The 26,201-nt window shown below is 50.3% G+C and overlaps 1 protein-coding gene across 1 annotated transcript; it reads left to right on the top strand.

Annotated features, from left to right (window-relative positions):
- The first annotated feature begins 1,638 nt into the window (after positions 1-1,638).
- LOC123142507 (uncharacterized) lies at positions 1,639-3,191 on the top strand. The gene has a single exon (XM_044561395.1). It carries the CDS (start codon positions 1,639-1,641, stop codon positions 3,133-3,135), a length of 1,497 nt encoding a protein of 498 aa, XP_044417330.1. The 3' UTR covers positions 3,136-3,191.
- The last annotated feature ends 23,010 nt before the right edge of the window (positions 3,192-26,201 follow it).

The following is a 26,201-nucleotide window of genomic DNA, read 5'->3' as shown; positions in this document are numbered from 1 at the left end:
TACGCCTGAGGCTCGGCACACGCACAGGCACCGGCAGGCATGGGGACACCAGAAGCTCCCTGTCCCTGCCTGCCATTTTCACCAACCCAGCCAGCCAAAGCACTGGACACGTACTACCACAACAGCCTTTGCTTGCCTCCCCGAGACCCTCTGGACCCTGCAAAGGCTGCAATGGATCATCACTAGCAGTGCTCCGGCATCTCTGCGCCCACTTTTTGTTCTCAAAGGGACCATCTTTCCTCCGTGCAAAACAAGATCTCTGCCCTTTTTCTTTCGTTCAGGTGTATAACACTATTGCTTTATATCTGGTTATTGCGAGAATGCCATTTGCCATTGTCGATATTGTGTAGCGTAGGTCTCGTCCGCGCACCAGTGTTTTGTGTGTGTGTGTGTGTGTGTGTGTGTGTGTGTGTGTGTGTGTGCAGGTATCACCAGTGAAATTCGACAAGTTTGTTTCCAAATCCAAATTAAAGAAACACAAAAAAATCTTTATATGTGGATAAAAGTCGATCTTGCATTAATTTTGCTCGCAAAATCTTTGAAACTATTGGAGTTACGGATATCAATTTTGTATCCACGTAAGAAAAGGATATCAATTTTGTAGTCATACGCGTTTGTTGTATTTTATGTAAATCCTACTCTCTCTGTTCCTAAGTAAATAAATGCCGCAACCGTAGTACAACTTTGTACTGAAGTTAGTACAAAGCTGGGACACTTATTTTGGGACGGAGGGAGTACATATGAAGTAAAATGAGTGAATCTACACTCTAAAATGCATCTATATATATTCATATGTGAATCTAAAAAAAGCTTATACTTAGAAATGGAGGGAGTATCATAGTATAAATTAATGAACAGGAACCATGCCAATGTTTCAAACCTCAGCTTCCATTCCATAGAACGCTACCAGCGCAATTACTATCACAAGACGACGTGCATGATCAATGTCAATGTTGAAACTTTTGCACGCAGGGCATGCATGCAGATGGACTCTCTCTCTCTCTCTCTCTGTCTCCTCTCTCGCAAAACGAAGACCGTAGAAAAGCCGGTGCGGATGTGGAACAAAGAGACAAGCATCCTGGTGCTGTGCTGCTGTACAAGAGATAGTATCATGCTGCAGCCTTTGCAGCAGATCGGCGATCGCCTCGCAGGCGACCTTTTTCAGGAGAGAAGTTTGGGCTTTTCACGCAAGAAAGGCTTTTGATTGCCCTTTGCAATGCCTATCCATTATGTCGATACAAAGCTGCACCTACGTTTTCTGTGGTTCGCCGCTTGATCCAAACAATTCAAAATTTCTTTCAGCTTCACCCATCACAATCTTCCCTCTACATAGTTCAATTTTCTCGTATTATTTCATCCGTAGTTTTTCTCAGATAGAAATAGGTAAATGTCAGAAATTTTGTAACGGAAGCATCTCGGGTAAAAATGGCCTTTCTTTTCAGAGAGAGGGAGTCAAAAAGAACCTGACGACGGGTGGCGGCAACCGGCAACAGTACTACGTGACAAACAAGTTTGAGAACGCAGGCCTCGACGGCGTCGTCTCATCTACAGCCCAAACCCTCTCCTCTCTCTCTCTCATCCTCCTGTGCCTCCCCGAAAACCCCCAAGAACCTCACGCGCTCTCCCCTCGGCGCTGCGATGGCGGCGGAGCACGACGGGACGGCCGACGGCAGGAGGAAGAAGACGGTCCGGTCGGAGGTCCTCGGCGTCTACCGGCTGCAGCGCGGCATGTACCGGGCGCGGATCTGGGACCCATCGCGGCGCGCCATGAAGAACCTCGGCGCCTTCGCCACCGCCCAGGAGGCCGCCAGGGCCTACGACGCCGCCGCCGTCGGGCTGCACGGCGCGGCCACGGCGCTCACCTACTTCCGCCAGCACACGGCTGCCGACGGCGACGGCGACGCGCCGCTCCTGCACGTCGACACGGACGCCAAGGCCGATGCCGGGGACGCGCCGCTCCGGCACGTCTCCTGCGTGGGCGGCGATGTCGGGGCCGATGGCGACGGCGACGCGCCGCTCCGGCACTTCTCCTGCGTGGGCGAGGATGTCGGGGCCGTGGAGTCGTGCCCAGGCCATGATGCGGCGGAGAGCGCCAAGGAGAGGAAGGCGCCGCTCAGGCCGGTCGCCCGGACCGTGTTCCGCCGCGTGCGCAGGAGGCCGAGCGGCAAGTGTGTGGCGAAGATCAGGTGCCCAAAGGGGGGAGCTCGGAGGTACCTCGGCGGCTTCAGCACCGCCGAGGAGGCCGCCAGAGCCTACGCCGCGTCGGCGGTCAAGCTGCGCGGCGCGATCGGCCTGAAGAAGGCGCGCGCGGCGGGGGAGGTCGGCTTCAAAGGTCAGGCCGGAAGGAAGGCGGCGGCGGCCGCTAAGTCGAGGTCGAGGTCGAGCTCGAGCTCTCTGCCGGTGTTCCGCGGCGTGCGCCAGACAGGGGGCGGCAAGAAGTACTCTGCGCGCATCTGGGACCCGGCGCGGCGAGCGAAGCTGTTTCTCGGCGCCTTCGACACGGCCGAGGAGGCCGCCGGAGCGTACGACGCGGAGGCCGTCAGGCTGCGCGGCGCCAAGGCCAAAACCAACCTGAAGCAGCAGTCCATGGCGAGGAAGAAGGCGGCGGCAAGGACGGACACCGGGACCGGGACCAAGTTCCGCGGCGTGCACCGGAAGCCCAGCGGCAAGTACGCGGCGCAGATCAGGCACGCCGGTGAGAATTCTCGGTGGCTCGGCCTCTTCGGCACCGCCGAGGACGCCGCCAGAGCGTACGACGCCGCGGCCGTCAAGCTGCATGGCGTGAAGGCCATCACCAACTTCAAGCAACCACCCATGGCCGCCGCCGCAGCCGCTGTTGACGACGGCGAGGAGTCGCCCATGGACCACAACGACGTCCCGGAGCTGCGTGGCGCGACGGCCAAAACAAACCTCAACCAGCCACCCGTGGTCGCCGGCTCTGGTGATGACGGCGAGGAGTCGCGCATGGACCTCGCCGACAGCGACTTCCCCGAGCAGCCGGCGCTCGACCTCTTCTCGGGCACCATCACCGTAGACGCACAGCTCGACGATGTGTTCGCCGACCTGCCACCGTTGGATTTGCAGCAGGTGGACGAGCTCCTCAAGGACATGGAATTCGCCAATATGATGGCTTGATTTGTGTGTGCTCGTCCGGCGTAAAACAGGACAGAGACGAAATGCGGCCAATTTTGTCAGGGGCTTAGAATTGCACAGCTGATCAAATTCTCTTTTGTTTGAGTATGAGGAAACATGAGTGCTTCATTCAGCTATAATGTTGGTTCTAGGTAATGTTATCTCTTACCCATGAAGCCATTATGAGGAGCCGAACATTCACAACTTGGATTCTGTGTTAATGCAACCAATTGGATCACCATTTGGTAACTGGATCTTACAGATTGTATTGTCAATTAGTTTGGTTTTACAAGGTTTTGAACTGATGAATTGAGCACGCAAAAAAAAGGTGACATGTGTGAAAAAATGGTGATATGTGCGGAAAATTCGGTGAAATGTGTGGAAAAATTAGTGAGATGTGTAACCGACAACTCAGCCCGGTAGGATAGCATCATGACTAAATTACATGTCGCAGAAATACACCTAATTTAGTCAGAAATGTGTGGAATGAAGAGCCGGGATGTGAAATGTTTGTGAAAAATTCTAGTCCACACAAAACATTGGGATTTCTTGTCTATTTGAAAATTCAGCTGTTTTAGTTCCCATGAAAAATACATATTTGGATGAATTTGTTGTTGGGCATATTTCGAACAGTTTGTCTAATTCACATCTAGATGTTTTTTTAAGGATGTCACATCTAAGCTCCCACAAATATATAATGCATAAACAAGAAACAAAAAAAATTAGGACAAAAAAATAAACCACAAACAGAGTGGACATCAGTTTAGATGTGTCCTAGACAGACCCTATTTCGAAAGCGTTACACCTGGTATTTTTTAATATTTATTACCCATGTGAAAAATATATTTTCCCTATAATGCAATGAAGAACTCACAAGGGCTTTGCTAACAAAACAAATAATGTCATTTAAACCTTTCGTATTTGTAGTTTAAATCGCCCAGGACAATGAAGCAACTAACCTTGACATGATGATGATGGTTAAAAATGGAAGATGTTCAAAGAAAACTAACATAATAATTTCACGGTAATGCTAGGTTTGTGGTTGTGTCTGGTTTATGTCTCAAGTTACCCTATTAAACTTTTGGCTAGTCAAAGTTTTGGTTGAGTTTTTTGTGCCCATAAGTTGGCCAACATTGTCTTGAAAATAAACTAGAGTTGGTAGTAGACCACTGGCTTGCCAAAAAGTGATAACAATCCAAACAAAAAACAAATTATGAGCCATTGCCATCCAATTACTAGCAATAGTTTGGCCACAATCCAAACACCCCCTACAATGAAAAGGCAATGAAAAAACCTAATGTTTCTTTAAGGTAAGAGGCATATGGGTAAAGTTTCCATAATGCACTATCATCCATTGACCTATCTTTTCCAAACTTACTTAAAAGTTGTTGTGCTAAATGTCGGTAGTCAGAAAAGATTATTTTCAGTCTCAGTATTTTTAGATTACGAAAACCGTATACACAAATTGGCTAAAAATGTATTTTTCATATAATGTACTAGTTTTGCAGTGTCATTGAAAATATTGTTCGACCTCATGTTGCGGGGATTATGTCAGTGTCCCATTGCTGTAAACCACACTTGTCACCTGAGCACGTTATAGAAACAAAACACAATGCACGCAGATACACCATAATAGACTGAAGATCTCTAAAAGAAGATTGCAAGATATTGTGAAAAGTGGAACCCTCTACTTTTTTGCTTGATTCAAAATTGTTTGCAAGTTCAAACTCTTGTTGATTTCACCTCTATGATTTTATAATGAGTGCTAGAATTTTCACTTAATGAGTGCTAGAAATTTCCGCTGACACACTATACTTGGTATGGTCACTTGACAAGTCGATAGAAGTCATAGTATAAAAAACCTTCTCTACCTTGCTATAAAAATATATTAATATTGCTGACAATTTATGGAAAAGACCTTCAAAAATAAGCGCAAATGTAACAATACGTGTCTATCGTATCATCAAGTTTACATCAAATTCAGTTTACACATTGAATATTATATTAAAAACACAAAAACACCTTACGAGTAGTAGCCCCGAAAAACAAACAAAATGTTGAAGAGGTTGCAACCACAGAAAATGCTTTCCTTGTTTAGATAAAAGAAATTTTTGAGTTATTTTTTGATGACATGTTAGATAATTTCATAACTAGATAATTGTTTGTGCTTTGTGATGGGCGTGTAAATATTCTAGTGGGTTAGCCCTCAAGTGTGTGTCCATCATTTATACATTAGTGCGTTAATATTTTTATTGAGTTTATGTATGCAATTGCCATTGTTGGGAACGTAGTATTTCAAAAAATTCCTACGATCACGCAAGATCTATCTAGGAGAAGCATAGCAACGAGCGGGGAGAGTGTGTCCATGTACCCTCGTAGACCGAAAGCGGAAGCGTTTAGTAACGCGGTTGATGTAGTCGAACGTCTTCGCGATCCAACCGATCCAAGTACCGAACGCACGGCACCTCCGCGATTTGCACACGTTCAGCTCGGTGACGTCCCTCGAACTCATGATCCAATTGAGGCTGAGGGAGAGTTCCGTTAACACGATGGCGTGGTGATGGTGATGATGAAGTTACCGGTGCAGGGCTTCGCCTAAGCACTACGGCGATATGACCGAGGTGTGTAACTATGGAGGGGGGCACCGCACACGGCTAAAAGATCAACTTGTGTGTCTTTGGGGTGCCCCTCCCACGTATATAAAGGAGGGGGAGGAGGAGGCCGGCCCTAGAGGGGCGCGCCAAAAGGTGGAGTCCTACTTGGACTCCCGGTCCAAGTAGGATTCCCCCCCCCCCTTTCCTGTTCCAACTAGGAGAAGGAAGGGAAGGAGGAAGAGGGGTGAAGGAAGGAGGGGGCGCCGCCCCCTCCTAGTCCAATTTGGACCAGCCCACGGGGGGGGGGGGGGCACCCCTTGAGGCCCTTCTCTCCTTTCCCGTATGGCCCATTAAGGCCCACCACTTCCCCCGGCGAATTCCCGTAACTCTCCGGTACTCCAAAAAATACCCGAATCACTCGGAACCTTTCCGATGTCCAAATATAGCCTTTCAATATATCGATCTTTACCTCTCGACCATTTCGAGACTCCTCGTCATGTCCATGATCTCATCCGGGACTCCAAACAAACTTCGGTCATCAAATCACATAACTCATAATACAAATCGTCATCGAACGTTAAGCGTGCGGACCCTACGGGTTCGAGAACTATGTAGACATGACCGAGACACATCTCCGGTCAATAACCAATAGCGGAACTTGGATGCTCATATTGGCTCCTACATATTCTACGAAGATCTTTATCGGTCAAACCGCATAACAACATACGTTGATCCCTTTGTCATCGGTATGTTACTTGCCCGAGATTCGATCGTCGGTATCATCATACCTAGTTCAATCTCGTTACCGGCAAGTCTCTTTGCTCGTTCCGTAATGCATCATCTCGCAACTAACTCATTAGTCACATTGCTTGCAAGGCTTATAGTGATGTGCATTACCGAGAGGGCCCAGAGATACCTCTCCGAAACACAGAGTGACAAATCCTAATCTCGATATATGCCAACCCAACAAATACCTTCGGAGACACCGGTAGAGCATCTTTATAATCACCCATTTACGTTGTGACGTTTGATAGCACACAAAGTGTTCCTCCGGTATTCGGGAGTTGCATAATCTCATAATCTGAGGAACATGTATAAGTCATGAAGAAAGCAGTAGCAATGAAACTGTAACAATCATAATGCTAAGCTAACGAATGGGTATTATCAATCACATCATTCTCCTAATGATGTGATCTCGTTCATTAAATGACAACACATGTCTATGGTTAGGAAACTTAACCATCTTTGATAAACGAGCTAGTTAAGTAGAGGCATACTAGGGACACTTATGTTTTGTCTATGTATTCACACATGTACTAAGTTTCCGGTTAATACAATTCTAGCATGAATAATAAACATTTATCATGAAATAAGGAAATAAATAATATCTTTATTATTGCCTCTAGGGCATATTTGTTGGGGAACGCAGTAATTTCAAAAAAATTCCTACGATCACGCAAGATCTATCTAGGTGATGCATAGCAACGAGAGGGGAGAGTGTGTCCACGTACCCTTGTAGACCGAAAGCGGAAGCGTTATGACAACGCGGTTGATGTAGTTGTATGTCTTCACGATCCGACCGATCCTAGCACCGAAGGTACGGCACCTCCGCGATCTGCATATGTTCAGCTCGGTGACGTCCCACGAACTCTAGATCCAACTGAGGTTGAGGGGGAGTTTCATCAGCACGATGGCATGGCGACGGTGATGATGAAGTTACCGGCGTAGGGCTTTGCCTAAGCACTACGACGATATGACCAAGATGGAAATCTGTGGAGGGGGGCACCGCACACGGCTAAAACAATTGTCAACTTGTTGTCCTAGGGGTGCCCCCCTCCCCCGTATATAAAGGAGCAAGGGGAGGGGGCCGGCGGCCTCATAGGGTGCGTCCCAAGGGGGCAATCCTACTCCTACTAGGAGTAGGTTCCCCCTTTCCTAGTCCAACTAGGAGGGGAAGGAAAGAGGAGGAGGGGAGAAGGAAAGAGGGGGCCGCCCCCAAGCCCTAAAACAATTCGGTTTGGGCCTAGGGGGGCGCGCCCCACAGCTCCCTTGTTACCCTCTATTTCCACTAAGGCCCACGAAGGCCCATTGACCCCCCGGGGGGTTCCGGTAACCTCTCGGTACTCTGGAAAAATGCCCGAACCACTCGGAACCTTTCTGGTGTCCAAACATAGCCTTCCAACATATCAATCTTTATGTCTCGACCATTTCGAGACTCCTCATCATGTCTGTGATCACATCCCGGACTCCGAACAACCTTCGGTACATCAATACACATAAACTCATAATACCGATCGTCATCGAACGTTAAGGGTGCGGACCCTGCGGGTTCGAGAAATATGTAGACATGACCGAGACTCATCTCCGGTCAATAACCAATAGCGGAACCTAGATGCTCATATTGGTTCCTACATATTCTGCGAAGATCTTTATCGGTGCTACCTCTTGAGCATGCATTGGTTTTCCCTTGAAGAGGAAAGGGTGATGCAGCAAAGTAGCATAAGTATTTCCCTTAGTTTTTGAGAACCAAGGTAACAATCCAGTAGGAGGATACATGCAAATCGCCTCGTACCTACACAAACAAATAAGAACCTTGCAACCAACGCGATAAAGGGGTTGTCAATCCCTTCACGGCCACTTGCAAAAGTGAGATCTGATAGAGATAATAAGATAAATATTTTTGGTATTTTTGTTGTATAGATTGAAAAGTAAAGATTGCAAAGTAAAATAAATCGGAAACTTATATGATGGAAGATAGATCCGGGGGCCATAGGTTTCACTAGTGGCTTCTCTCAAGATAGCAAAAGTATTACAGTGGGTGAAAAAATTACCATCGAGCAATTGAAAGAAAAGCGCATAGTTATGAGAATATCTAGGCATGATCATGTATATAGGCATCACGTCCGCGACAAGTAGACCGAAACGATTCTGCATCTACTACTATTACTCCACAGATCGACCGCTATCCAGCATGCATCTAGAGTATTAAGTTCATAATAACAGAGTAACGCATTAGGCAAGATGACATGATGTAGAGGGATAAACTCAAGCAATATGATATAAACCCCATCTTTTTATCCTCGATGGCAACAATACAATGCGTGCCTTGCTGCCCCTGCTGTCACTGGGAAAGGACACCGCAAGATTGAACCCAAAGCTAAGCACTTCTCCTATTGCAAGAAAGATCAATCTAGTAGGCCAAACCAAACTGATAATTCGAAGAGACTTGCAAAGATAACAAATCATACATAAAAGAATTCAGAGGAGATTCAAATATTGTTCATAGATAATCTTGATCATAAACCCACAATTCATCGGATCTCGACAAACACACCGCAAAAAGAATTACATCGAATAGATCTCCAAGAAGATCGAGGAGAACTTTGTATTGAGATCCAAAGAGAGAGAAGAAGCCATCTAGCTAATAACCATGGACCCGAAGGTCTGTGGTAAACTACTCACACATCATCGGAGAGGCTATGGTGTTGATGTAGAAGCCCTCCGTGATCGATTCCCCCTCCGGCAGAGCGCCAGAAAAGGCACCAAGATGGGATATCATGGGTACATAAGGTTGCGGCGGTGGAAATAGGGTTTCACGGAGCTCTCGGATGTTTTCGGGGTATATGAGTATATATAGGCGAAAGAAGTCGGTCAGGGAAGCGACGAGGGCCCCACGAGGGCCCCACGAGGGTGGGGGGCGCGCCTACCCCCTGGGCGCGCCGTCCTGCCTCGTGGCCTCCTCGTTTCTTTCTTGACGTCCACTCCAAGTCTCCTAGATTGCGTTTGTTTCAAAAATCACTCTCCCGAAGGTTTCATTCCGTTTGGATTCCGTTTGATATTCCTTTTCCGCGAAACACTGAAATAGGCAAAAAAACAGCAATTTGCACTGGGCCTTTGGTTAGTAGGTTAGTCCCAAAAATAATATATAAGTGTATGATAAAGCCCATTAAACATCCAAAACAGATAATATAATAGCATAGAACAATAAAATATTATAGATACGTGGGAGACGTATCAAGCATCCCCAAGCTTAATTCCTGCTCGTCCTCGAGTAGGTAAATGATAAAAACAGAATTTTTGATGTGGAATGGTACCTAACATAATTATCAATGTAATTTTATTTATTGTGGCATGAATGTTCAGATCCGAAAGATTCAAGATAAAAGTTTAATATTGACATAAAAACAATAATACTTCAAGCATACTAACTAAGCAATCATGTCTTCTCAAAATAACATGGCCAAAGAAAGTTCATCCCTACAAAATCATATAGTTTGGTCATGCTCCATTTTCGTCACACAAGAATGCTCTCATCATGCACAACCCCGATGACAAGCCAAGCAATTGTTTCATACTTTAGTAATCTCAAACTTTTTCAACCTTCACGCAATACATGAGCGTGAGCCATGGATATATCACTATGGGTGGAATAGAGTATAATGATGGGGGTTATGTGGAGAAGACAAAAAAGGAGAAAGTCTCACATTGACGCGGCTAATCAACGGGCTAGGGAGATGCCCATCAATTGATGTCAATGCAAGGAGTAGGGATTGCCTTGCAACGGATGCACTAGAGCTATAAATGTATGAAAGCTCAAAAAAAGAAACTAAGTGGGTGTGCATCCAACTTGCTTGCTCACGAAGACCTAGGGCATTTGAGGAAGCACATTGTTGGAATATACAAGCCAAGTTCTATAATGAAAAATTCCCACTAGTATATGAAAGTGACAAAACAAGAGATTCTCTATCATAAAGATCATGGTGCTACTTTGAAGCACAAGTGTGGATAAAGGATAGTAGCATTGTCCCTTTTTATTTCTTTTTTTTGGGCCTTCCCTTTTTTTATTTGGCCTTTCTTCTTCTTCTCTTTTTTATTTGGGACAATGCTTTATTAATGATGATCATCACACTTCTATTTATTTACAACTCAATGATTACAACTCGATACTAGAACAAAATATAACTCTATATGAATGCCTCCGGCGGTGTACCGGGATGGGCAATGAATCAAGAGTGACATGTATGATAAATTATGCATGGTGGCTTTGCCATAAATACGATGTCAACTACATGATCATGCAAGGAAATATGACAATGATGAAGCGTGTCATAATAAATGAAACGGTGGAAAGTTGCATGGCAATATATCTCGGAATGACTATGGAAATGCCATAATAGGTAGGTATGGTGGCTGTTTTGAGGAAGATGTAAGGAGGTTTATGTGTGATAGAGAGTATCATATCACGGGGTTTGGATGCACCGGCGAAGTTTGCACCAACTCTCAAGGTGAGAAAGGGCAATGCACGGTACCGAAGAGGCTAGCAATGATGGAAAGGTGAGAGTACATATAATCCATGGACTCAACATTAGTCATAAAGAACTCTCATACTTATTGCAAAAATCTACAAGTCATCAAAAACCAAGCATTACGCGCATGCTCCTAGGGGGATAGATTGGTAGGAGAAGACCATCGCTCGTCCCCGACCGCCACTCATAAGGATGACAATCAAAGAACACCTCATGTTTCAAATTTGTTACACAATTGTTACCATACATGCATGCTACGGGACTTGCAAACTTCAACAGAAGTATTTCTCAAATTCACAACTACTCAACTAGCACAACTTTAATATCACCACCTTCATATCTCAAAACAATCATCAAGTATCAAACTTTTCATAGTATTCAATGCACTTATTATGAAAGTTTTTATTATGCCAATGTTGGATGCCTATCATATTAGGACTATATAGCCAAAGCAAATTACCATGCTGTTCTAAAGGACTCTCAAAATAATATAAGTGAAGCATGAGAGATCAATAATTTCTATAAAATATAACCACCACCGTGCTCTAAAAGATATAAGTGAAGCATTAGAGCAAAATTATCTAGCTCAAAAGATATAAGTGAAGCACATAGAGTATTCTAATAAATTCCAATTCATGTGTGTCTCTCCAAAAGGTGTGTACAGCAAGGATGATTGTGGTAAACGAAAAAGCAAAGACTCAAATCATACAAGACGCTCTAAGCAAAACACATATCATGTGGTGAATAAAAATATAGCATCAAGTAAAGTTACCGATGGACGAAGACGAAAGAGGGGATGCCTTCCGGGGCATTCCCAAGCTTAGGCTTTTGGTTGTCCTTGAATTTTACCTTAGGGTGCCTTGGGCATCCCCAAGCTTAGGCTCTTTCCACTCCTTATTCCATAATCTATCAAATCTTTACCCAAAAATTGAAAACTTCACAACACAAAACTCAACAGAAAATCTCATGAGCTCCGTTAGCGAAAGAAAAAAAACCACCACTTAAAGGTACTGTAATGAACTCATTCTTTATTTATATTGGTGTTAAACCTACTGTATTCTAAATTATCTATGGTTCATACCCCCCGATACTAGCCATAGATTTATCAAAATAAGCAAACAACACACGAAAAACAGAATATGTCAAAAACAGAACAGTCTGTAGTAATCTGTATCAAACGCAAACTTTCTGTAACTAAAAAATTCTACCAAAATAGGGTGACCTAAATAATTTGTTTATTGATCTACTGCAATTGGAATCAGTGTTGTATCACATTCTGGTGATTTTTAACAATTGTTTTCGTGAGCAGAAAGTTTCTGACTTTTTCAGCAAGATCAAATAACTATCAGCCAAGAAGATCCTATAGGTTTTACTTGGCACAAACACTAATTAAAACATAAAAGCACATATGACCAGAGGCTAGATGAATTATTTATTACTCCCTCCGTCCCATAATATAAGAACGTTTTTTACACTACACTAGTGTCAAAAACGCTCTTATATTATGGGACGGAGGGAGTACTAAACAGGAACAAAGAGCAAGGAACAAAAATAAAATTGGGTTGCCTCCCAACAAGCGCTTTCCTTTAGAGCCTTTTTAGCTAGGCATTGGCAATTTTAATGATGCTCACATGAAAGACAAGAATTGAAGCACAAAGAGAGCATCATAAAACACGTGATAAACACATCTAAGTCTAACATACTTCCTATGCATAGGCATTTTATAAGCAAACAAATTATCATAGCAAGCAAAAATTAGCATATGCAAGGAAGAAGAAAGAGATGATAGCAATCTCAACATGACGAGAGGTAATTTAGTAAGATAAAAATTTCTACAACCATATTTTCCTCTCTCATAATAATTACATGTAGGATCATAGGCAAATTCAACAAAATAGCTATCAACACGATCCACATGCATGCGAAGTTGACACTCTTCCAAAATAGTGGGATTATCATTAACTAAAGTCATGACCTCTCCAAACCCACTTTTATCAAAAATACCATAAGATTGAACATTCTCCAAATATGTGGGATCTAAAGTTGACACTCTTCCAAACCCACTTTCAATATTATTGCAAACACTATTATCAATCTCATATTCATCATGGGGCTTAAATAAAGTTTCAAGATCAAAAGAAGAATCGGCCCAATCATGATCATTGCAACAAATAGTAGTCATAGCAAAACTAGTATCCCCAAGCTTGAGGTTTTGCATATCATTAGCATAATTGACATCAAGAGAATTTATACTAACATCATTGCAATCATGCTTTTCATCAAAGGAACTACCAAGTATGGGCGCAATAGCAACAATCTCATGTTTAACATAAGGAACTATAGCAAATTTGTCGGTGTACAAAAGTAGGGGCACTCCTTTGTACCCCTTTAATTGTGCACGGGCAGTCGGAGACGCGCGCCGCGGCCTCACTAAGCAGGGCAAAGGAGGGAAGCCGGAGAGAGAAACCGAAGCACAAGACAACTGAGACAACGCCAAGACCAGAAACACAAATAGCGAAGGGGGCAAGGTGGACTCCCCCGGCAGGACCCTTGCCGGGGCGGCCTCCGCGGCCCCGGCAAGAGCCTTGCCGGGACGACTTGCCCAACACCAACAGAGCGAGCCACCCTTGAGCCCACGGGTTCCGACCCAACCAACTACGTTGGACCCCAGGGCTCGGGAGGCGCCTCTGAGGTGGCATGCAGATCTTCGTCAAGATCATAAATATGTGAGGTCAGATGAGTACCAGAAGACGGCGACCCTCGGCAGGATCCCAGCCGAGGGAATCCAGAAGACCCCCGGCAAGCGCCTTGCCGGGGACGACTACAACGCCACGACAAGACCCTTGTCGGGCCCCCGGCAAGGCTCTTGCCGAGGGCGTTAGCAGGGTCACAGCCAGGCTCGTGTTGACCAAGACACCACCGCCGTCCCCAAGCAGCTGCTAGCTCAATCAGCTGGGCAGGCACCTGCATGGCGACGGGCGGCCTCTACGCCAAATCGGCAGGCACCTGCGTGGTGGCATGCAGATCTTCGTGAAGACCCTGCCACCGCGCCACCTCAGCTGCCTGCCTGCCTACATGGCGCCGCATGCATCACTGGCCTAGGCACATGTCAAGGCAAGGCGAGGCGGCGACGGATGGGATGGGCCTCGTTCCCGTCCCCGATAAAGCTAAGGGACACCTAAGCGATGCATTAAATGTGGCTTGTCCTATAATACAGGCGATAAGCTCGCAACACTGTAGACCTTTCCACGTCCTGTGTGCCACTGTGGTAGCCCTTTCGACTATAAAAGGAGGCCCATGGCATACTGGAGAGGGATTCGACTCTTTTGGGCAATTTGCACCCCGTAGCTAGCTCAAGAACACAGAACACTCAATACATCCACCAAAGCAGGACTAGGGTATTATGCACCTGGGTAAACGATCCGTGTGCTTCCTGTTAGACCTGCTCTTCTCACAACCCCGCGCCCCGCCAACCGTAGTAGGGATTCTTGTGATCCCATAGGTGTCGTTTCCACCGACATCTTTGGCGTGCCAGGTAGGGGGCGTAGTTGTGAGAATCTGATCTAGCAGTTAACCTAGCGGTTCTTCATCGCCATGGCTCCCAAGAAGAAGACGATCACGGCGATCGGCTCGCGGGAGCCGAACGGCCCGTGCGAGTGCGGACGAGGAGCGGGCCGATCGCAGACAGAACCCGAGTCGCGGCCCACGAGCACCAGCATCGCCCTGGCAGTCAGAGCCTGGCGAGCGGCATCGTTCGTACACAAGACGGCGGGCCACACGCCACAAAATCCAGAGACGGGGCTGGGCCCTCCGCAGGCGGCGCGGGGCCCTCCGGGTCGCCGCCGTGCCACCCACGGGCGACGCGACGGCCTCCCGGACACCCACCCCGGCGCCCACAGCACGCTCTTCCCATGTTGTGCGCGACGAGCAGCTTCACCACGCCGATGACCCTGGACACCGCCGTGGGAAGAGCCATGTGCATCATCCGCAGGATGGAGGAGCCCAGCATGCCCACCGAAGCGCTGGCGAGAATGGCACGCAGCCGCTGGGCCGTGATAGAGCTCCTTCTAACGTGGTTAGAAGTCGAAGCGCGCCACGGTCCACGCAGCTTTCGCCACCGCCCACGCCAGCAGAAGCTTTGGCGCGCGCGCAGCTGCTCCTCGACTTCCCTCCTGCTGCGGAGAAGCTCGACGAGTGGAGAGCCACCATCCGGAGCCTCGTTGCCGTCGCCAACAAAGACCGGCCACGGCCGGCAGGGCCCTCGGGCCGGCGCTCCGCCGAGCCACCACACGCCAGCGGTGGAAGGACCAGGGGAGCTGCAGCCACAGTGCACTCTCCTCCCCCGCGCTAGCCGCCACCGGTGCTGGTCCGTCGTGACGACGCTGGTGATAACATTTCCGTAGCGTCGTCCGACCCATGGACCCACCGCGATCAACGCCAAGTTCTTCGGGAGCGAGCCCATGAAGACGCTCGGACCACCATCGAGCGCCGGCGCGATACACGCCACCAGTCGGATAAGCGGGCGGGACCCGCTATGGACCACCCAGCACCGGGGGGCTCCGGCAGCCTACCTTACGAGGTGGGTTGCCCAGCCTTTACCCGTGAGCTGCGACAGTTCCAGTGGCCATCCCACCACACGTTCAAACCCGACGTCGGCGAGAAGTACAACGGCAAGACCCATCCGTCAGAGTTCCTCAGCATCTACACCATCGCGATGCAAGCTGCCGGAGCTCGCGACAACAAGGTGCTTGCCAATTACTTCCCATTGGCGCTGAAGCCCAACGTCGTGTCTTGGTTGATGCACTTGCCGGCAGATTCCATTTCTTCTTGGTCAGATCTGTGCCATGAGTTCGTTGGTGCCTTCACCGGAGGCCACCAAGCTCATGGCCAGGCCAGTGATTTGCATATCATTCCCCAGAAGGAGGGGGAAACCCTGCGCAAGTACATCCAGAGGTTCAGCCGGGTGCAGTACAACATCCCCGACATTCATCCCGCTGCCGTGATTAGCGCGTTCCATCAGAACATGCGCAACCGCAAGATGCGCGAAGAGCTGGCGATGAACAAGGTCAAGGATGTCGCCAAACTTTATGTTCTGGCCGACAGATGCCCCCAGGCCGAAGAGGGAAGGAAGTACCCCGGCGAGGACGCCGGCGCGGAAAGCGACTCCACGGACGAAGACACCGCCACCCCGACAAAGAAGGGCCGGCGCCGCAACGGGAAACGCAAGGATAAGACCGTGCTTGCCGTCGAGGGATCCGAGGACGTCGGCGCTGCCAAGAAGGCCAAGGCAGACGACCCCGGCAAGGAAATAGCCGGGTGCGCGGCCTGCCGGGCCTTGGCGGCTGCCGACAAGCCCGAGGGCTCCGATAAGCAGTACTGCAAGATCCACCGCACCAAGGGCCACGACCTCCAGAACTGCCGGCAAGTCGAGCTGCTTGCTGAGAAGCAAAAAGCTGAGTATGACAAGCGGGACAAGGAGAAGGGTCAGGATGGTGCCGAGGGATCCGGCAAGAAGCGTGGCGGCCAAGGAGGTCGCCGCGGCAAGGATAACTAGGAAGAGAGGCCCGCCCGAGGCCGTGACAAGAAGCAAGAAGACGATGATCATGACGAGGACGACGAGTCCGGCGAGCAAGAGTTTCAGAAGGCTACAAAGGCCATGTGCGTCGATGGTGGTGCCTCGCTGCATACTTCTCACCGCCAGCTCAAACAGTGGGCACGTGAGATCACAGCAGCGGAGCCCTCGTTCGACGCTCAGAAGCTGTTGAAGTGGTCCAGCACGCCCCTCATCTTTGGCGCCGAGGACCTCCCTGACCGCACAACTGCGGTCGGGTGCTTGCCGTTGTTGGTCTCACCAACGATATGCAACCTCAAGGTGAACAAGATGCTGGTTGACGGCGGGGCCGGTCTGAACTTGATCTCACCCGTTGTGATCAAAAGGCTGCAAATTCCTGATGGAGACCCCGAGGAAACGGGCACGTTTCAAGGGGTCAACCCGGGAAGGAGCCAGCCAAAGGGGAAGGTCATGTTGCCTGTGACGTTTGGAGGCGAGTTGAACTACAGGACGGAGAGGATTGTCTTCGATGTAGCCGAGATCCCCTTTCCCTACAACGGGATCCTCGGCCGCCCGGCACTAGCCAAGTTCATGGCGGCGTCGCACTACGCCTACAACACGCTGAAGATGCCTGGGCCAATGAACATCATCACCGTCCCCTCTGACAAGAAGGACGCGCTGATCTGCGCTGACCTACTCTACCGGGAAGCAGTTGCAGCAGCTGCTGCCAAGGCACTTGCTCCTACCGCTGAAGCCCCGGGAAGGAAGAAGAAGACCGGCAAGACCTCTTGCACCCACTCCGGCAAGCGCACCTCTTCGGAGTGTTGTGCTACCGTCGAGGACGTGCCAGAGAGCTCCACCTGCAAGAGCAAGAAATCCAGAGCTGCGCCACCAGAGACCAAGAAGGTGTCCGTTGGGGAGGATGGCACGAGAGCGGCTTTCACCATAAGCTCCACCCTCGAAAGCAAATAGGAAAGCGCGCTTGTCACTTTCCTGCGGGTGAATGTCGATGTGTTTGCGTAGCAAGCATCTGACATCCCCGGCGTTCCCAGGGAAGTGATTGAGCACCATCTTGCTGTCTGTCCCCATGCGCGACCTGTCAAGCAGAAGGTCAGGAAGCAAGCTTTGGAACGACATGAGTTCATCACAGAGGAGATCAGGAAATTGGAAGCGGCAGGTTTGCTGAGAGGAGTGCTCCATCCGACGTGGTTGGCCAATCCGGTGGTGGTGCGCAAGGCAATTGGGAAGTGGAGGCTGTGTATTGACTACACATATATCAATAAGGCTTGTCCTAAGGACCCCTTCCCGTTGCCCCGCATCGACCAGATTGTTGACTCCACGGCCGGGTGTGATCTGTTGTCATTCCTCGATGCCTACTCGGGCTACCACTAGATCTTCATGACAAGAGAAGATGAAGAGAAGACAGCATTCATCACCCCATGTGGTACGTACTGCTTTTTATGGATGCCTTTCGGGTTGAAGAGTGCTGGCTCGACGTTTGCAAGGGCAGTCCAAATTGGTTTTGAGCCCCAGCTACATAGAAATATGGAAGCTCATATGGATGACATAGTGGTCAAAACCAAGGACAGGGCAACTCTTGTACAAGACATGGAAGAGACGTTTGCCAACCTGCGGAAGATCAACCTCAAGCTGAACCCTGAGAAGTGTGTCTTCGGCGTCCCGTCCGGCAAACTTCTCGGGTTCTTTGTGTCACAGCGTGGGATCGAGGCAAACCCAGACAAGATCAAGGCTATCGAGTAGATTGAGCCGCCCAAGCGGATCAAGGATGTGCGTTGGCTCATTGGCTGCGTTGCCGCCATGAGCCGATTCATCTCCAAATCTGCCGAGCGCGCCCTTCCCTTTTTCAAGATCTTGAAGAAGGCGGGCCCAATGGAGTGGACCCCAGAGGCCGAGGCGGCGTTGCAAGACCTGAAGAGATACCTTTCCTCTATGCCGATACTAGTTGCGTCTAAACCACATGAGCCGTTGCTGCTGTATCTGGCGGTGACGAATCAAGTGGTCAGTGGCAACGGCAGGACCGGCAGACGGCAAGTCAGAAACTCCCCCGGCAGGGCCTAGTGCCGGTAAGGCAAGGCTCCCGGCAGAGTCTGACGCCATCAGGACAGAGCCTGCGCAGTCAAGAGGAGTGGTGTAGAAGAAGAAGATGATGCAGCACCCGGTTTACTTTGTTAGCTCCCTCTTACAAGGGGCTAGGTCAAGATATTCCGGGGTGCAGAAATTGATCTTCAGCCTCCTTATGGCCTCGAGGAAGCCGCGTCATTACTTCCAAGCCCACGAGATCACTGTCGTCACCCGCCTCCCGTTTCAACGGATACTGCACAACCCAGACGCAACCAGAAGGATTGTGGAGTCGGCCTTGGAATTATCAAGCTTTGGGTTGAAGTTTGAAAGTACTTCGACAATCCAGAGTAGAGTCTTGGCAGAGTTCGTTGTAGAATGGACCACAACGCCCAACGAAGAAATCCAGGAGACCGCTCTCCCCGGCAAGGAAGCAAGTCGCGACTGGATCATGTACTTTGATGGGGCTTTCTCGCTGCAAGGTGTCGGTGCCGGTGTGCTGCTTGTCGCACCCACCGGAGAGCACCTCAAGTATGTGATCCAGATGCACTTTCCCAGGGAGATGTCCACTAACAACACTGCTGAGTACGAGGGGCTGCTTGCCGGTCTCAGGATCGCGGCAGACCTCGGGGTGAAGAAGCTCATCGTCAGGGGTGATTCGCAGCTTGTCGTCAGACAAGTCAACAAAGATTATCAGAGCCCGTTGATGGAGGCCTACGTAGATGAGGTGAGGAAGCTAGAGGACCGCTTCGACGGTATACAAGCGGAGCACGTTCCCCGAGCGGAGAACGACATTGCTGACTACCTGTCAAAGCGCGCTGCATTCAAGCTACCTGTGGAACCAGGTACCTTTTTGCTTCGGTTAACTCAACCGTTCGTCGAACTGTCAACGGAGCCGAACAAGCGGAGGAAATCAGGCCCTGGCAAGTACTTTCCTGCCGAGCCCCCAGGGGCCGCCGGCTAGGATGTTGCCACGGATCCTGAGCCTACCAAAGGGCAGCTGGCTCCGGCAGGGCGCCAAGCCTTGGCCGTGGAGACGGCTACCCCCATGGTGGAAGAGATGCCATTGGTCCTTGCCGTCGGGCCCCAGGCTCCGGCATGGGCACATCATACCGTCCATTTCCTCCAGATAGGGGAACTTCCTGAGGAGCAGGAAGAAGCGGAAAAAGTAGCCCATCGGTCTGCCTTGTACCAGTTCGTCGATGACGTCCTGTACAAAAAAAGACCGAACGGTGTGAAATTGAAGTGCATCCCCCGGGAGGAAGGACTAGAGCTGTTGGCAGAGATACATGGAGGCATATGTGGCTCCCACATAGGGTCGAGGGCCCTTGTCGGCAAGGCATTCCAGCAAGGCTTCTTCTAGCCCACCGCCCTCCAAGATGCAACAGCACTAGTAACCAGGTGTGAAGCGTGCCAGTTCCATTCAAAGAAGCTTCATCAGCCAGCTCAAGCCCTTCAAACAATCCCTCTCTCCTGGCCATTTTCGGTCTGGGGGCTCGACATACTGGGCCCCTTCCCTCGTGCTGTCGGGGGCTTTGAGTACTTGTACGTTGCAATCAACAAGTTCACAAAGTGGCCGGAGGTGGAAGCAGTGAGGAAGGTGACAGCACAGTCAGCCGTCAAGTTCTTTAAGGGACTAGTCTGCCGTTTCGGTGTGCCGAACAGAGTCATCACCGACAACGGCACGCAGTTCACAAGCCACACCTTCATGCAATACATCCAAGACCTCGGCAGCAAGGTCGGTTTCGCCTCCGTGGCACACCCACGGAGCAACGGCCAGGCGGAGAGGGCGAATGCTGAAGTGTTGCGGGGCCTGAGGACAAAGACTTTTGACAAGCTGCACAAGCGGAAGGCGCTCGATTGATGAGTTGCCGACGGTTCTTTGGTCGATCAGGACGACGCCAAATCGAGCCACCGGCTAGACACCCTTTGCCCTGGTATATGGGGCAGAAGCAGCTCTCCCCACAGAACTCACATACGGGTCACCTCGAGTGCTCGCTTACGACGAGCTTGAGCAAGAGCAATTGCGGCAAGATGACGCAACACTTCTTGAGGAAGATCGTCTTCGGGCGGCTGTGAGAGCAGCACGCTACCAGCAAGCCTTGCGCCGCTACCATAGCCGCAAGGTTTATGCCCGAAGCTTTGAGGAAGGCGACCTTGTTCTTCGGCGCGTTCAGTCGGCCAAGAATACCAACAAGTTGACGCCGAAGTGGGAAGGCCCTTATCGGGTAATACGAGTCACCAGGCCCGGCACAGTCTGCCTGGAGACCGAGATGCTGTCCCAGTGAGCAACTCCTGGAACATCGAGCATCTTCGCAAGTTTTACCCATAAGGCGCAGCTTGCCGGGCCTCCCGGCAAGCCACCTTTTGTACAAGCTTTGCCGGCAAGGCATGTAACCCTCTGTACAAAGCCAGACGCAGACCCTGAGCATAAATAAATGAAGCGCTGGCGCCCTAAGTTATAGCATGCATGCTAGGTTAAGTCTCTCCCTCGGTTAGGGTTGATAGTGCTTAGCGGCGACTAACCCCTAGCCTAGAGGTCGAGTGTGCGTCTTTATGTTCTCTTTGGTTCGCAGGGCACGTGGACACTTCTGCTGAGCCGCCTGAGGGAAAGAGAACGAACTGGCGCTCCGGCCCCGGCAGGCCAAGACTGCCGGGGGCTGAAGATACAAGGATCCAACCACGGCAAGCCAAGGTTGCCGGGGGCTGCGGATTCAGATAAGTCTTTCATCTCGCTGTTATGCATTTCCGTATAGAACTGAGACATGTGAAACCTCGTTTACATTCTCAAGACCACCGTGCTCCCCCTTTCCTGTACTCGAGAACTACCTCCTGGGTCGGAATTTGGTCGTAGACGCGGTGGCCAGGAAATACACGAGGGGCCTAACCCTACTTCGCCCCTGCCTCCGCCAAGAGCGCGAGAATGGTCGACTGAAGTGGGGGGACGGCAAGGCCTGCTGCCGGGCGACAATGTTTATCTTAGAAATAACAAGGATTCGTCCTTGGCATGGGCCTCGCTCATGCACAAAGAACCCGACAAACACCCTTTTTCATTAAAAACATCCCATACAGGTACAGTTCATACGGAATTAAAAACATGAGCAAGGGGATTACAAGTTTTAATCTAACAAATGCCCGTAGGCTTACAAACTAAAAAGAGATGAGATGCCCGTAATCCCTTTCTTGTCCCTCTCCTCAGAAGGTAGAACAAGACAGCAGGAGGGCAAAAAGAGCGCCTAGGTAGGGTACGAGGAGCAGAAGGCACCAGGAGAACGTCTTGGTGCCGGGAAAGGAGCTGGAAGACGAGGGAGCGGGCCGGCAATACGCGACGAAGGCGTCGGTGCCCGCGTACTCCAATTTGATGGCCCCCACCCACCTTCTTCGCCTTCTCCGGCCCTCCTACACCAGCCGCCCAAGGAGACGACGGGGAGCGCCCCGATGGAGAGCTTGACGAGGAAGGCCCTCGGCGGGGCGCGAGGCCGAGGGAGGGGCGGCGCGGTCAGTCGAAGTCGGAGTCGGCATCCTGTCGCTCCACTCATCGCCGATGTCGCTGTCCTCCTCGTCACTCCCGCTCGAGGAGGAATCTTCATCGTCAGAGGAGCTCTCCACGCAGCGCTTTAGGCGAGTTCCAAGGTCTCCGAAGACCTTGACGGAGAGCAAGCCGCCCTCCATTAACTTGAAGTAGAGGACGAGCCCCACCGTCAGGCTATGGATGCGAGCGAATGTCTTCCACCCACGATGGAGGTACATGAAGTGAGGAGCGGGGAAGTCGATGTCGACCCGCGTGCCGCCGCTCCCGCAGCCCCTCATGTGCAGCCTGAGGATCTGGGGCGGATCGAGCTCCATCTCCTGAGCAAAAGGGGTGGGGAGGCGGAGACAACGATGCGGTGGCCGGCGTAGCCTGATGAAGAACTTGCGGGGCTGGTCCCCGACATGGCCCTCCATCGCGGGAGGCATCGCTAGCGGAGACACGGCCACCGCACCGCCTCGCCCCCCTCTCCCCCGACTGCCGCAGCGACCTCGGCCTCGCCCCTCCCCCTTCCTCTCGTGGCCGGCTCCGCCGCCACGGGCTCCCGAGAAGGGGGAACGCGCTGTCGAGCGGCGACCCTCGCCGCCATCGTTGAAGGCCCAGCACCCCCTCTCGCCATGGCGGGTGGAAGAAAGGAGCGAAGGAAGAGGAAGATGGATGCGGAGAGAATGTGGGATGACATCCCCCTCGCCCTCCTTATAAAGGGGCAGGGTCGGGGCTCGGTTGCCCCATTCATCCAATCCAGCCATCGGAGGCGCGGGGAATCAGAACCGACCCGCTGCCCCAATCAGCAACGGCCTGGTTTCCCACCCCCACCGCCTGCCACCTGCATGGAGGACGCGTGGCGAGTGAGCAGAATCGAGGGGACGGGTGAGGCGACCGTTCCACCACCCCGTGATCGTGGGGCGTGGGCGCCTTGAAGACTGCGACCCGAGTCCACTCAGTAAATGAGCCGCGCCTCCACGCCTCCCTCTTATTATGGGAAAGGGCGGAGCCGCCTCTTTACTACATCGTGACGCATGCGTGCGGGAACCGCCCCACGCATGACCCCCACATCACGCACGACCCTCCACGTCGCGCGTTCAACGCGGATCGTGGGGAAGCGCAGCGGACGGAACAGTTACTGCGATAAAATCCGCCCACCTGCCCGCGCACCGTTTTGGGCCTGGCCCAATAACACGTCGCGCTTATGTGTGGCCCAGGCCCGGGGGCTCCTGTCGGTGTACAAAAGTAGGGGCACTCCTTTGTACCCCTTTACTTGTGCACGGGCAGTCAGAGTCGCGCGCCGCGGCCGCACTAAGCAGGGCAAAGGAGGGAAGCCGGAGAGAGAAGCCGAAGCACAAGACAACTGAGACAACGCCAAGACCAGAAACACAAATAGCAAAGGGGGCAAGGTGGACTCCCCCGGCAGGACCCTTGCCGGGGCAGCCTCCGCGGCCCCGGCAAGAGCCTTGCCGGGACGACTTGCCCAACACCAACAGAGCGAGCCACCCTTGAGCCCACGGGTTCCGACCCAACCAACTACGTTGGACCCCAGCGCTCGGGAGGCGCCTCTGAGGTGGCATGCAGATCTTCGTCAAGATCATAAATATGTGAGGTCACATGAGGACCAGAAGACGGCGACCCTCGGCAGGATCCCAACCAAGGGAATCCACAAGACCCCCGGCAAGCGCCTTGCCGGGGGCGACTGCAACGCCACGGCAAGACCCTTGCCGGGCGCCCGGCAAGGCTCTTGCCGAGGGTGTTAGCAGGGCCACAGCCAGGCCCGCATCGACAAAGACTCCACCGCCGTCCCCAAGCAGCTGCTAGCTCAATCAGCTGGGCAGGCACCTGCGTGGCGACGGGCGGCCTCTATGCCAACTCGACAAGCACCTGTGTGGTGGCATGCAGATCTTCATGAAGACCCTGCCACCGCTCCACCTCAGCTGCCTGCCTGCCTACATGGCGCCGCATGCATCGCTGGCCTGGGCGCGTGTCGAGGCAAGGCGAGGCGGCGACGGACGGGACGGGCCTCGTTCCCGTCCCTGATAAAGCTAAGGGACACCTAAGCGATGCATTAAATGCGTCTTGTCCTATAATACGGGCGATAAGCTCGCAACACTGTAGACCTTTCCACCTCCTGTGTGCCACTGTGGCAGCCCCTTTCGACTATAAAAGGAGGCCCATGGCATACTGGAGAGGGATTCAGCTCTTTTTGGCAAGTTGCACCCCGTAGCTAGCTCAAGAACACAAGAACACTCAATACATCCACCAAAGCAGGACTAGGGTATTATGCCCCTTTGCGGCCCGAACCTGGGTAAACGATCCGTGTGCTTCCTGTTAGACCTGCTCTTCTCACAACCCCGCGCCCCGCCAACCGTAGTAGGGATTCTTGTGATCCGATAGGTGTCGTTTCCACCGACAAAATTCGTCTTCAAAAATATTGGCATCATGGCCACAAGAATAGCAAGCATCATGTTCATCAAGGGAAATTTCAATCAAAACATCCGAATCATCATTATCTATAGATTCATGCATATCACTATTTTCTTCAGAAGCAACGGTCATTCTTTTAATAAATTCTTTGACATAGATATTATGAGCATAGTTTTCATAGTAATATTTAAGTATGTCAAAATTTTCAGATTCGTAGAGAGTAATATCATACTTTTCAATCAAAGAAGCAACTTCATAAGCACCCTTAAAAGCAACAAATTCTTCAATTTGTTCGATATCATAGTAACTATAAACACCATTTGCATCAGAAGATAAGATTTCATTATCATTAAACTCACATAGGTAGGGAAGGTGTTTTTTAGGGTTCTTAGAGCAACAAGTAAAATCACAAATTTCACAAAGATTCCAAGCATAACACAGCAATCTGTTTATTTGATCCCATAAGAGTCTCCCCTTTTCAGACAAACCGTGACACACAAAATGAGCATGCTCATCTAAAGATTTCCCATCAACTAGGCTAGTTGAGGTTTCAGCACGAGCGCATAAGGATCGAAGATGATCCAAGTAGAACACTTTAAGTGGATCCATATCAATAGATTTTTAGCAACCAAAGATGCAAGCAAATAGAAGGCACATGGAAACACAAACAAAGATACATATGGGAAGAAGGCGAAGAAAAGGCAAAGGTGAAGTGGGGGAGAGAAAAATGAGAGGCAAATGGTAAATAATGTAATGCGAGGGATAAGAGTTTGTGGTGGGTACTTGGTATGTCTTGACTTGTGAGTAGATCTCCTCGGCAACGGCGCCAGAAATGGCTAGTTGCTGGGAGATCAAATCTTGACTTGACTTGGCGTAAACCTGCCCGGCAACGGCGCCAGAAATCCTTCTTGCTACCTCTTGAGCATGCGTTGGTTTTCCATTGAAGAGGAAAGGGTGATGCAGCAAAGTAGCGTAAGTATTTCCCTCAGTTTTTGAGAACTAAGGTATCAATCCAGTAGGAGGATACACGCAAATCGCCTCGTACCTACACAAACAAATAAGAACCTTGAAACCAACGCGATAAAGGGGTTGTCAATCCCTTCACGGCCACTTGAAAAATTGAGATCTGATAGAGATAATAAGATAAATATTTTTGGTATTTTTGTTGTATAGATTGAAAAGTAAAGATTGCAAAGTAAAATAAATCGGAAACTTATATGATGGAAGATAGACCCGGGGCCATAGGTTTCACTAGTGGCTTCTCTCAAGATAGCATAAGTATTACGGTGGGTGAACAAATTACTGTCGAGCAATTGAAAGAAAAGCGCATAGTTATGAGAATATCTAGGCATGATCATGTATATAGGCATCACGTCCGCGACAAGTAGACCAAAACGATTCTGCATCTACTACTATTACTCCACACATCGACCGCTATCCAGCATGCATCTAGAGTATTAAGTTCATAAGAACAGAGTAGCACATTAGGCAAGATGACATGATGTAGAGGGATAAACTCAAGCAATATGATATAAACCCCATCTTTTTATCCTCGATGGCAACAATACAATGCATGCCTTGCTGCCCCTGCTGTC

This window comes from Triticum aestivum, chromosome 6D (genome assembly GCF_018294505.1).
Source record: "Triticum aestivum cultivar Chinese Spring chromosome 6D, IWGSC CS RefSeq v2.1, whole genome shotgun sequence".
In the NCBI taxonomy this organism is placed as follows: domain Eukaryota; kingdom Viridiplantae; phylum Streptophyta; class Magnoliopsida; order Poales; family Poaceae; genus Triticum; species Triticum aestivum.
The sequence above is the reverse complement of the archived record's forward strand: the minus strand, read 5'-3'. Positions and strand labels throughout refer to the sequence as shown.

What these genes read in the sequence shown, in the direction of transcription:
- LOC123142507 (XM_044561395.1), top strand. Translation starts at nt 1,639, where the DNA reads ATGGCGGCGGAGCACGACGGGACGGCCGACGGCAGGAGGAAGAAGACG.